The sequence below is a fragment of the Amphiura filiformis genome, chromosome 8 (assembly GCF_039555335.1).
Source record: "Amphiura filiformis chromosome 8, Afil_fr2py, whole genome shotgun sequence".
Taxonomy (NCBI): Eukaryota; Metazoa; Echinodermata; class Ophiuroidea; order Amphilepidida; family Amphiuridae; genus Amphiura; species Amphiura filiformis.
The window spans coordinates 46,423,472-46,436,528 of record NC_092635.1 but is presented as its reverse complement, the minus strand read 5'-3'; the positions used below and the strand labels follow the sequence as shown (position 1 = coordinate 46,436,528).

Genomic DNA, 13,057 nt, shown 5'->3' with positions numbered 1-13,057 from the left:
TCCAATTGGGCATATCTGCTGTCTGGTCATGTTGATTCACTATGATTAGGCTATTCCAGTTGAAATCCATACACCCCATATGAAAGACATGAATTTAATCTTCCACACAGGGAGTGAGAATTTCAAATGAGGTTACCTGAATTGGTGACTCTATTTGAATTCTACACCCCCTATGTGGGAGGCTAAGGCCTGTCTTCCATGGGGGAGGGGTGTAGATCTCAACTGGAAGAGCCGCATCATTAAAAAAAAAATCATATCTGTCAATACACAGTTCTTAACTCAATAATGTTTGCATATTCATAAAATGACCTTTCAATGTTTTAGGTACAAAAACTCATTCCTTGAGGTCAAATTTTGAGCAAATGATTAGTGAATGGACATCACTGAACTGAGCCACTGGCAGTGAGACCATTTTGGTTCATAGTGATTTGATAAGCTCTTTTGTGACAAGAATTTTTTTCCAAAAATACTTGAATACATGATACATGGACCTGTACTTGAGACAGATTTTTGGCAAGCAGTACAAAGGGTATATTGGTCTTAATAGGTTGAGATGCCGCACTACACAGCCTTGTATTTACCGACTGGCTCCAAATAGAAGCCGCCAAATTAAATTATTTCTCAAACTGCCAATGTTACGAACCTACTATCCTGTGCAACAATTTACCCAGATAAGCAAATACACTTCCAAACCATGTTGCTCACTATTGATTTTTGTCTCGTTTTTCTTTTTTTTTTCTCTTTATATCTCTCCACTGCCACTTCTGGAAGCTCAATCTGCACACAGTTAAAGCTTATGGTGATCTAATACTGTATACGCCAATATTTTCGCGGGAATATATTTTCACGGTTTCATGTATCATTGACAATTTCACGGGTTATTAAATTCGCGGTTGTGGATATCTCCTCAATAGAATAACATAGTAAAATGCTTTAATTATCATGTTTTTAGCGGGGTTTTATTTTCACGGATGCCTCTTGATCAGCGAAATCCGCGAAAATTAAACCACCGCGAAAATTTCAGCGTATACAGTATAGCATGGCTAGGGAGCTCTCTAGCTAGGAGACTGCTCATATGTATAATTAAGCTCCTGATTTTCTGGACAGAGATAGGCCAATAACATAGCTGTCTTTAGTAAGAAATAGAACAACAAGAGTGAGAAATTGAAAACGAGCGAATTCTTAAGAGACACGACGCAATGAGAAAACATTGCCCGTTATTCCGGCGAGTTGAAGCCCAAGTTGTAAACTGACCCCTGATTTGAATGCAAGATTGCCATGTGTTAGTTCACGACCTGTCTCTGGCCATGCGATGGACTGTTGTTGCTTACGCTAAATCCACTTAACATGCGTTAATCTAACACTAGCAGGTGGCGGGCGATGATGACGTTATAAGTCCGTATTTCATGTTATCACCAAATCCGCTGCTGTCTTTCTACAGAAGGGATTACAAGTGTCTTGTTTTACTGATAGGATGGATCTCACCAAAAGGCAGAGTAGTCTCATCTCCAACAACAAAGTTCTAATATCTTCATTCAACATTCATATATAAAAGTTGACCTTAAATTATGAGGATGAGTTTTTGTACCAAGTACATTCAAAGGTCATCTTGTGAGTGTACAAGAAATATGGGTTGGAAGAACTTTGTCCGGGACAGACAGGATTGTTTGTGATCGATCCTAGTGTCTCTAGTCTACATCTTGACGATTGTTTGCTATAGTGTCAACAAAATGAGAATTACGTGGGTGGTGTTCAACAAGCACTAACACCTCAAACATGCTCATCTGCCCATTCACAGTTCAATAAAAACTCATACACCACAGTGCAAGGTCAAGTTTTAAGCAATGATTGTCAAATGGGAGTTATTGAACTATGTCACTTGGAAATGAGGCTAATTTGGCTCATGGTGAAGCTATCATTACTGGAACTGCACTGGAATAACAAACTTTGAAGCAGCCAAGTTGTAAATGTTATACAACATAGCAGATCATGAAAATTAGAATAAACTGGAAATACACTGGCTTTCACAATTAATTGCACAAAAGTATGCTTCTATCAGCATTCATAAGAATAGTGGTGTCACAATATCACTAATATTATTACTCTTTACACTATTCTATTCCAAGTGTGAAGATAATGTGGCATTGTATTCTTGAGCTACACACCGGCAGAAGAGATGAGCTAGTCATCACTCGCTAAACCACCTGCCTAGAAATCATGACATTCATCACAGTCAAATCCAATCACTACTCCTTACATACATTCATATTTCATCAACAACCATATGTGGGAGAAGAAGAAATGATGATGATGATGATGATGATGATTGTAATCAGCCAGAACTGGCATGGATTTGATTGAATGCAATGGGATCACAAATGCACTAAACATTTCAGGACACCATTTTTAAACCCTAATATATTAGTCTTGTATAATTATATACTTCGTGCAAACTCTCACACTCCACAATATGAAGGTCAAGATGTAAGGTATGGTTGTTGAATGGAGGTATTGAACTATGTAACTGTGGATGAGGCCAATTTGGCAGGTACATAGATATAGTGCTGTTGTTCCCTTCCTCCTAACCCACTATCATTTCCAGTTCATGTCGTCAAGTGGCACCACCATCGAGTCTCTATGCACTGTTGAAGTTTGCCACTCTCTCAAAATTCAAACCCACGTTTAGGTAGCAGCACTGCAGCAGCAGTAGAGAAATTATTTAAAGGAAAACTGGCATCAATGTCATTGACCGGTTGCATGTCTCAAATAAAATATGGAAAGATGGAAAGGGCAGAGAGGTCTCCGGACCTCGTGTGAAATGTTAAATTTGCATGTTATCATAAGAGCATTAACAAAATTACACCGGGGAAAAAATGAATACATTAAAAGGAAGTGATCTTTTAACCATTTGTCATCTTTTTAAATTATGATTCATCTAACAACGAACAAGCGGTGAAATCCAGTGCGCTCACCTTTCTGTCGCTAAGTGCCTCTTTAATTTAATCCTCAAATATGCCAAGTCATCTAGAATTGGACAGTTTTGGTCCAAATTAAGACTCAATTGGTTACTTTATGGCACCTTAATCACTCTGTCTGTTCAAGATGACAGTGTGAGTCAATTCTCTTGGTCTAGGTTGGTTGGTAGACAGATGAGAAGATATGGCTGGTATATTTTCTGCACACATGCACAATTTGTCCGTGATGGGGATAAATGATTGCATAGAGAAACTTTACCTGTCACAATATTGGCATGCGTCCGTTGCAAATTATCTTGGTATTCTTACCGTGCTTTCAATTAGCCAAATTGCACCCGCATCTACGCAGGTATTTTCGCGACCAAACTCGCAAATTAGACCTGTCACCTGACCACAGTGCATCACGGTGAAATCTAATTACCTACGATGCGTGATGATACACAATTTGCTTAGGGAGAGAGAGTAGAGAGAGAGATGCTGACGACAGCCACAGAGCCAGCAACATGAATGACAAGTGCATGATATACGAATATATACAATTGGTCAGAGTAGTAGTATTCTTACAGCCTTAGGCCAGATTTGTCTTAAAGTAGCAATAGCCTATCTATTTAAAACAAGACCGAATGTAGGTCGAGCGTAACATCGATGAGCCGAGGGGTACGTACATAGTCCTCCCTCTTTGCTCTCCATATAGACTTTATTGTTGAAGGTGTTAAGCCCTCATTAATAGCCTCACTTTTTTATAGCTCCGAGAAAAAATTTGAAGAGAATCTCTGTGTGAGGCGTCACAGAATCCAATTTTGCTTGTTGAACTAAAATCTTCAGTATGGAGAATAAAAAAAGAGGCGGGTGATAATATCATTGCGGTGACAGAATCATCAGCTTATGCTCAATTGGCTCGCAATGCGGGGGTTAAGCGCCACTCTGATTTTGGCAATGTCAGACGTATGCGTTATCAATAGAAGGATTCTTAAGTTTATGGGACAAGACAAGCAAGAGATACCCATTGTAGAATCTTCCTTTCATTACAAAAAAAGCAATGGATTTGAGTAGCATAGAAGCTAGCTCAATGGTTGCATGTCTTTCTGTTAGGATCAACTCCCCAAATCAGTTTGACGTAAGAGCTGAGATTGATAACCAAGTTCTCCATCTGATAAGTAAATCCATCATTGAATAGGAACTATTTTCATAAGAGAAAGGAGGTTACTAAAAGATGACAAGTTACTTTACTAGTTTTCAAAAAGATTTGCGCGACCAAATACCATAAATTTAACATCACTGTGTTGTATCAATTACTTCCATCAAGTTCTACACTACTCAAACAGAGTTATGCAAATAAAAATGTCTCATTTGCATACTTTTGTTTCCAAGTTAATTGATAAAAGTAGGCCGACCCATCAAGACTAATCAGCCCCTGACAAGCTCTCCTATGTTGCCTACTTTCCTACAAGTGATTATATAGCTGCTTCATACATATACTGAATCTTCTCATTTCATTAAAAAGTTACAACTGCACTTTCCATTCAAAACTTAACCCGTTTTAGTACTCTAGATCTGTACTTTCAGGCTATCTCAAGCCACTTATGTACTTTTTAATTTTTGTATTTTTGCAAAAGTAATCTTATGCTTCAAACTTGATACTGACAGATAACAAACGGGTGGATTTAAAAATATATTATGAAGTCATAAACTGACACATCAAGCTGGACACTGCCCTGTCCAGCGCAAGTTTTCAATTAAACGCAACAGTAATAACCGGTCAAAATAGGATTATGATAAATTGAAACGGCGCAGAGTGACGGCTAAATCCGGACTAAATTGCTTCTTCACTTGATGACCACCAAGAAAAAAAAACACACCAAAAAATAAGTCCAGTCCTGGCTTGTTGGTTATGTCCGCAGCTAATTTCCCCATCATAATGCCGTCCTATTATGCATGCACACACACTTCAAGCCATCTATATATCTTTTTCATTTTTACTTTTTTTTTTCTATCTCCCACTTTTAAGACCGATTCTCTGCTATATTTTACATCAATGCTCTTTAAAGTTCCCAGAATATTGTACTTAAGAGTACTTTACAAATGTCAAACCCCTGTGCAGATTCTACTTGAGAAAGCACGGATTATTTTGTTACCAAATGAAATTGTCAAAACAGAGCTCGGAAAAAGAGTTTTGATATTTGAAACCAGACTCAAGTAGCAGGTTATTGTCCGACTCAGTGGTAGGGTAGTATAGCCGTGCTCCGGCAATATATACACTAGCATTTTTAAAAAGCTTTCTATATCCGGCAATATTATTACCAGAGCCTTAAACCAACAACCTGGCCTTTTCGGAGAGTTTCAAGCATAATATTCAATCGGCGTAATAAGCACGTGACAAGTGTCCGAATCATAGACTTAGAAGGAGAGACAAATATTATGAGAGGTATTATTGCATTTCAGTTCTTCAAATTGGCATTTCAACTTCTCTAAAGAAAGAAGACAATGTGTTGTTGACAACATCAGTTATCTAGGCTAGTACCACTCGTATAGCACAATTATTATTACCAGGATAGCTAAGAGCGCCCTCCTACACAATGCGGTGGGTGATGATCTATGTATCAATGCTCCAGACTCTTACTCATTCATCACTCTTTAACTGAGCCCAAATCTTTCCAGTCTGATAAACACAGAGTGCACACACAACACATTTTTCACATCATCCATAACGATTCTGACACATTTTACTGTTTTTAAAGCTATAATGTACGATTTCCTTCAAATTTTTAATTGTTATTCTATACTCAAAATGTTACTAGTATATAACTGTCGGGAAGGGTTTCTGTCCATTTTAAGCTGATATAACAAGGTAAAGTGAAAGAAACCGGGGAAAGAAACTGGTTATTTTGGCCTTTTAACATGCAGTTCTATGGGAGAACAAAAATAATAATATGACTTTATGTTGTACTTTGCTCTGTTGACCTACAAACACAACAAATTTGGCTGATTCCATTTAGGTGCAAGTTGGGACATGTGTAAATATTACAAATATGTCAAAAAATCAGGTTTGACAAAAATCAACCAATTCCATATTATAAGATCGTACATTATGGCTTTAATATATAATTTATATATGAATTACAAATAAATTAAATCAACACACACAAAAAATAAATATACAATTCTTCTGCATAAAATAAATATGTATTTTGCATTATTAATTCTTAAATTTAACATCTTATACTTTACATTTTGTTTTGTTTACAGCTTGTTTTGTTTGTTTTAAATGTTTATTTTGTTTTGTTTTTCTTCCAATATGAGTTGTGTCCAACAAACAGTACCTTAGATTAGCAACTAAACTCAATATTCAGTAAAAGATTCTGTGATTATTCCCTACCATTTGCAAATAAACATCCCAGTAATATTTTCAGTAACATATAATGAAATTTCTTTCAGATCTATGCAAAGTTTCGAGATTTTCCTCATTCTCCATTACAAAAAAAACCCAAAATTAATACAAAAGCTTACCTTTGGAGGATTTGGCAGATTCTTGGCAGACACATTGAAACTTCGACTGATTCCAGCAGGAATGAGGATTTCCGATCCAACGACCACTTGCGGACAATAATCTGGTCCAAGCCTATCCGTTAAAGCGGGCTGTAAGTCAAGCAAAATAACACACACCAAAGTTAGTTATTTCAATCACATTTTTAACGCCAAATGACATTAATTGAGCATATCGCCACATCTCAAAACACTCAGTGATTCACCGGGCAACCTGTTTGCGTTTCCTCTCCTCTTAGATAAGACGGAACCAGTCAGCCGTTATACCAATTTTTCCATTTTTAACGCATTTACCTAGAATTAAAGTTTCAAACTTTTCAAATATGAGTAACATTAAATCAACCATAGTGCATCGTATGTGTCATCTTGTTTGAAATCTCATAAGACTAATTGGGAAACTGAAAATGGTGTAGGGCTTTCGCTTTTTTATTTGATCATCAATCATTAACCACCCTGGATGTTCGCTTGTTGCTCTTCTTGTTGGAGCAACACCTGGAGCTGTTGGAAGGATGACGAGGTTCAAACAAAACATCCCCGCCCGTTTGATTGGGTCTCTGGAGACTCCAACCCCAGACTTGAAGCGTAAAATACTACAAATCACATTTGTAGTTTAGGTGTGTTTGTTTCCGACTATGGGCTATTCTAGTTGAAATCCATACACACCCTATGAAAGACATGACCTTAATCTCCCACACAGTAAGGTGTAGATTTCAAATGGAATTGCCCATGGATGAAAACAAGCACTGCTTTAATATTTCCTGTATTTTCTGTATTTCCCTATATAACTTTGTACAGGGAAGATCCAAGCATCAGGAAATTTCCTGAAGATTTACATCACTGACTGTTGCCCATTCAGGAAACCCCATTTGAAATTCTCACTCCCTGTGAGGGAGATTAAGGTCATTTTTTCTATAGAGGGTGTATGTATTTCAACTGGAAAAGCCCAATTGAACATATACTTCCTTTTTTTTTGTATGTACTTTTTAATATTCATGTGCAATATATTTTGATGTTATATTATAATTATTGTATATACCAGTGATAAAGTGTAATAAATAAATATGAAAAATAAAAAAAATATCCCGGTGATTGTATTATAAATAATTATTTATATCATTTTGTTGTTTATAAAAATACAGGAATAAAACAATTTGCTGTGAAGGTAATAAGCTTAAAGCCACCTGCATACAGATATATTTAGCACTGAAAATGACTCAAAAAAAGGACACAAAATTGAGAAGGAAAGTTGACAGATGAAATACATGACACGTACCTTGTCAACATGGCGACAGATGGAGTTGAAAATTGAGAAATGACGATGAAAAAAAAAATCAGTGCCCTGAAGAGGTATATCTCCTTTTGGCAATGACAATTGCCTTGGAGCTATGTGAGTAGGGGGAGGACGGATGGGTGGTGATGGGCTTGGTATACCAGACAATGACATCTAATGGTTATATGATGACATTTGGGCTGGTTTCATGACTCACTCCCTTTTAAACATCCAAATGGACATATTTAGTAACTGGCAATCATAAGGGATTCATTTGTCCCCCTCTTAACATTGGATGACATAAATCAAGAGGGGTGATTAAAATGCCAACGCTTTCTATTCGGCTAATTTGTCATATGACATCTTCTTCTTCCGACACTACTTTTTACTTTTGATTGAAATGATCTCATTCCCATTACTAAGATGTGAAATATGTATGCTGAAATTTTGGTTAAGGAGATGGAATCTGGAGGAGCGCTTAAAAGTGGTTTATATGAGTTCAATTTACAGAAGCTTGCACCTCAATATAGAAATGGAGACATTTTAATTTATTACATACATTTCAGCGATCCGTTTTAATTACGATTGTTATGTTCAACCTTCTAATATTTCAGAAACTTTTGATAAATTGCACTTTTTTAGTTCTCAAATAGAAAACAAAATTGTGCATTATTTACAAAAAAGAGAATGAAAGATTAATAATGAATTAATTTACTGTCTTCTATCTTGTTCGGGAAAATCACTTGAGTTTTCCAAATTAAACTAGTCATGCTTTCTAAATAAAAGTTGTCAAGCCACTTGTGAATAGCCTTTATTTTGTTTCTGGAGGACATTGTTGAAGAAATTGTCAGCGGATGTGGAACACACTTGTTTTATAATCATACAACTCTCCTCTTTCCTTCCATCCCATTTCCTTTTATTCTATTCATTCATTCATTCATTCAATAAATAAACACAAGTCATGTAACACCTAGGTCGGGTAGAACACCGTACTACCATTCACATCTCGCGAGCTAGCTAGCTCATCGCCGTAAGGTGACATTCATTTATGTCATTGGCATCTTAACATGCTATCAGACGGTGTGCAAATAATACGCTGCCCTCTATATAAATTGCCTCTAATTTTGCTTTAATGCTTTTCACCAAGCTTCAGATTTCAAGCATGTAAAATTGCCGAGATTAACTCGGGCATATCTCACAAACTGCTGCACACATACTGGGCATGTTTATACTCAATTGAATGCTTTTTGCATGCTGACTGTAACTACAGTCATGAAAATTAAACTATCTAGTATTTTTGTAGCAATTTTGATAAAATGTGACGCTTAGTTGCAGACGACACTGGCATGTTGATATACAGGCACACAGTCACACACCTATTTAAGTATATATTTGACATTTGCAATACACAAGTTTTTTTTCTAGCTACCTGCAATTTTTTTCCTTTTTCTACATTTTGCCATCAGGCAAACACAGAACACTTATCCAAACACACGTCAATCCTTGCAAAACTTCAACGTATATTCAAATAAATATGATCTATTTTGATAACCCGCAACACTGCCGATTTTGGAATTGATAATGGAAACACCGGTCAGAAAGGGAGAGTCATGTGACGACGTTTTGCGTTTGATTTTTATGGTACTCTATGTCATTGTAAGTCATAGAAAATGGTTCTCCACTCGTGGCTAGAATATCACGATGTAGGTTGCGGTGCAAAAGGCCATGGGAATTCACTGTAAATCAGTCAATATGGTTATTTTGATATGTATTGCTGTGATTTTTCTATTTTTGAAATTGCATCTTCACATGTTACATATTTTAAAATTTAATTTGATTCACCACACCCAGTTATCCTTATACATTTCTAGTTATATTAAACCAAATAAATAAACAGGAAATTTGGTCATATGATGTGGTGGATTAAAATTATAAGAATAATAATAAAATAGTGTTATCTTTTTGAGGCATAACCTTATTTGTCAGGCTAACAGCAACGTACAAATTTCATTTTGATGATAGGGAATGATGTATAGACACACATGCATTAAGCTTCTAATATTTCAGTCTACCCCTGTTTGCTTTTGGGCAGTTTTTCCACCTCTATGCACAGATAGCGAGAGATGATACGGTAAAGAAACTAAGTCAGGTGTAAGATAATGTTAAGGCAACTCACACTCTGCTGATAAAGGCATTAAGACTCACTCCTAAACTATATATAGAGAAATATATATTAAGTAAAAGTTTTAACACAATAAAAGTTGTTGTCATTTATTTCTAGAAATAAGCTTTTTTTTGAGAGATTCACAAACTAGTTTTCGCTATAAAATTATTTTTTCAAATAAATATGATCTATTTTGATAACCAACAATATAAATATATATATATATATACTACTTTTAATACAATTGATATTAATGTGCATACAATCAATTTCAAAACAATATTTTTATGCATAATGCACTTCTAGCCAGATGTGGTTAAAGAAACGTTTGTTCAAGCTCGTTTTGCCTGTTTCGTCCAAGGTTATTTCGGTGTATGTGTATAATGGTTTATATTTTCATTTGGTGCCCACTTGCAAGTCAAAAATAATATGATCATATTATTTCAATTTACTGATACAGCTCACAAAAAGAAACCTTTTTATATTTTCCTCTGTGAAGTAGAAGAGTTATATTGGAGAGGGGACTCATCCAATATTATCTATTAGTAACAGTATTACACAAAAAATGGGCTATTCTAGTTGAAATCCATACACCCTCTATGGAATACATGATCTTAATCTCCTACACAGGGGTGTAGATTTCAAATAGAGTTGCCCATTAAGAAACCCCATTTGAAATTCCCACTTGTGTGGAAGATTAGGTCATGTCTTCCATAGGGGTGTATGGATGGATTTAAACTGCAATAGCCCTATAGAAACATGTTATAAAAGTCTGAAATATTGTTGATTGATATGTTGTAAATTATTTGTTTTTACAATAAATTACTTGTTTTTATAACTTGTGAAAAAAGCTTTGCTGTTGGTTTTTGTAAATGGATAGTGTTTCTTTAAAGGGCTAAATTATTAGCTTTGCTGTCAGCTGTTAAGTTTTACCTCTGAAATAGGAAATACATATTGAACTAAATGGATATGGTAGGGTTCTTATTAAGAGGATCAATTAGAAATGTGATTTAGTTCATTTCTATGTCATCATCACCACCACACCCAATAAATTCCAAAGCATTTCCTTTGTAACCAAGGAAACAATGACATACTTAGAACTGATATTTCTGTATTTCTATTCAGAAGGATTACCACATCTTTTAGCGCTCCTGCCTTCACCTGTTACTGCCAGATTTTACCACCCATAATACCTTTGCTTTCCTTGGATTTACACCTGCATTTAGGTTCACCAACACTATAATAAAACCATCGTTTAACTACGATTGGCAAAGTATTATGGGTGTTTGACTAGAGAGCTCCACGCCTAAATCCAATCGTAAACTTGCAGAGTGGAAAATAAGTTGTTTATTTTTCAGAAATGTCTGTCGTTACACCACATTAGACACGTTTTCTCGGGCAAAATCGACAATGTTATTTGAGAGATTTTGTCAGGATTACTAGGAGGGTCTCTACAGGCTTTAGTATTGCCCAGATGCGTTTGACCTGGTGTAGAACTAGCTGTTGCAGCTCAGTTAAAAGATGACATAAATGGACAGATATATAAAGCTTATAACAATGGACAACCTGTGAAGTCCTCCCTCTCCGCTTTGTACAATTGGTTCACCGTGTAAAATGGAGTGAATACTCTTGCATTTTTGCTTCAAAATATTAATTTCAATTTTCAATTGTATGCTTCAACAAATTCTCTTCACTAAATACAAACAATTACATGCTCAATATTGGCTGACTGGTTCCACATTTTATTTGATTGATTGCAAAAAATCCAAACTGCATACCAAAAATTGCCTCCCCCTTGCCATCACCCAGCATGCTATGATTTGCTTATAACATTTCCTCATTGTGAATACTAAATCTACACAAAAAAGTGAATTTGGTTAAAAAAGGAAGAAAAAAAAAACCCACAAAATGCCTACTGCACCGCTCAACATTTGTACTTAGTAAATGCAGCACTCCACAGCACTTATTTGTCATCATAACATCCTCTGAAACCACTACCTATAACATGTGAGGAAACTGCCTAATTAGAAAGGATTTCTGAATGATTTCTAACACTTTTCCCCCCAATCTCCTCACCTGTTTCGGTTCTTTGCTTCTCACTATACCGCTGCTGTCCCCGCAAATGCTGGAACTCTCTGTGCAGGTGTTGTTGTAGATGCACCAATCGCACTTGTAGGCGTTGTTCACGCAGTCGATGCAGTTGGTGAACTTGTTGCACGCGTAGAAGTCAAAATTGGTGCTGACTATCTTTTCCTGGCTTCCGTGGCGATGGAGAGTGTGACGCTAAGGAAACCTGGATGGTGGAGAAAAGATTTGAAAATTTATTAAATTTGATGGCAAAATTGCAAGCAAATTGGTACTTCATTGCATAATACAGATCACTATGAGCCATAATTGCATCATCTCCAAAAGCACAGTTCATTAACCTCCATTCAACAACACAGGAAGGCATGTGCCCTGGGAGATGAGCATGTTTGAGATCCTACTGGATGCTTCCTATAAATAAATTGAAGACAGAATTAAAAAGACTAGTTTAACATTCCAGACTAAAAATGCTGTATGGCTCAGAACAATCACGCATGGATTTTGCCCTGACGTCAGATGCAAAAGTCTTTTAATTCGGTCAATATAAAGTTAAACGATTTTTTCAACAGTCATAAAATGTATATGGCTTAATATTATGATTATAATAACAGAAAATTCAATAAAAAAATGATTTCTTTAACAGAAATGCGATGCACTGATTTGAATGCTTGATTATGGGATAATAAATGCGTCCGCCAAAGTTCTCTGACACATTGAGCACAACATGAAATTCAGATTCCTCATCATACAAGTATAGCATTACTAACTTTAATAGTCAATTCCTCTTTTCTCTTCATATCACTTCACAATATATATACACGAGATATGATATTTTTGTTTTTGACATTTGCATTGAATTTTCCTGAATAATTCCTTTTTCACATATCACCCTCATCCTGTGTTTTCTTTCGTTATCATTTACACACCTTCCCACCTATTTTCTCACATTAATTCCACAAAACTGAATGCAGATCGACTCTCGATGTATAAAAGATAACATCAACTTTGAAATTAAGTAAA

General features: G+C 35.9%; 1 protein-coding gene across 1 annotated transcript in view; it reads right to left on the bottom strand.

Moving 5' to 3' along the window:
* Window positions 1–13,057, bottom strand: part of LOC140159578 (plexin-A2-like) — a 348,956-nt gene that overhangs the window by 100,565 nt on the left and 235,334 nt on the right. Inside the window, 3 exon segments of the mRNA XM_072183069.1 lie at window positions 6,483–6,611; window positions 12,029–12,204; window positions 12,207–12,245. Of these exon segments, the coding sequence (XP_072039170.1) occupies window positions 6,483–6,611; window positions 12,029–12,204; window positions 12,207–12,245 (344 nt within the window).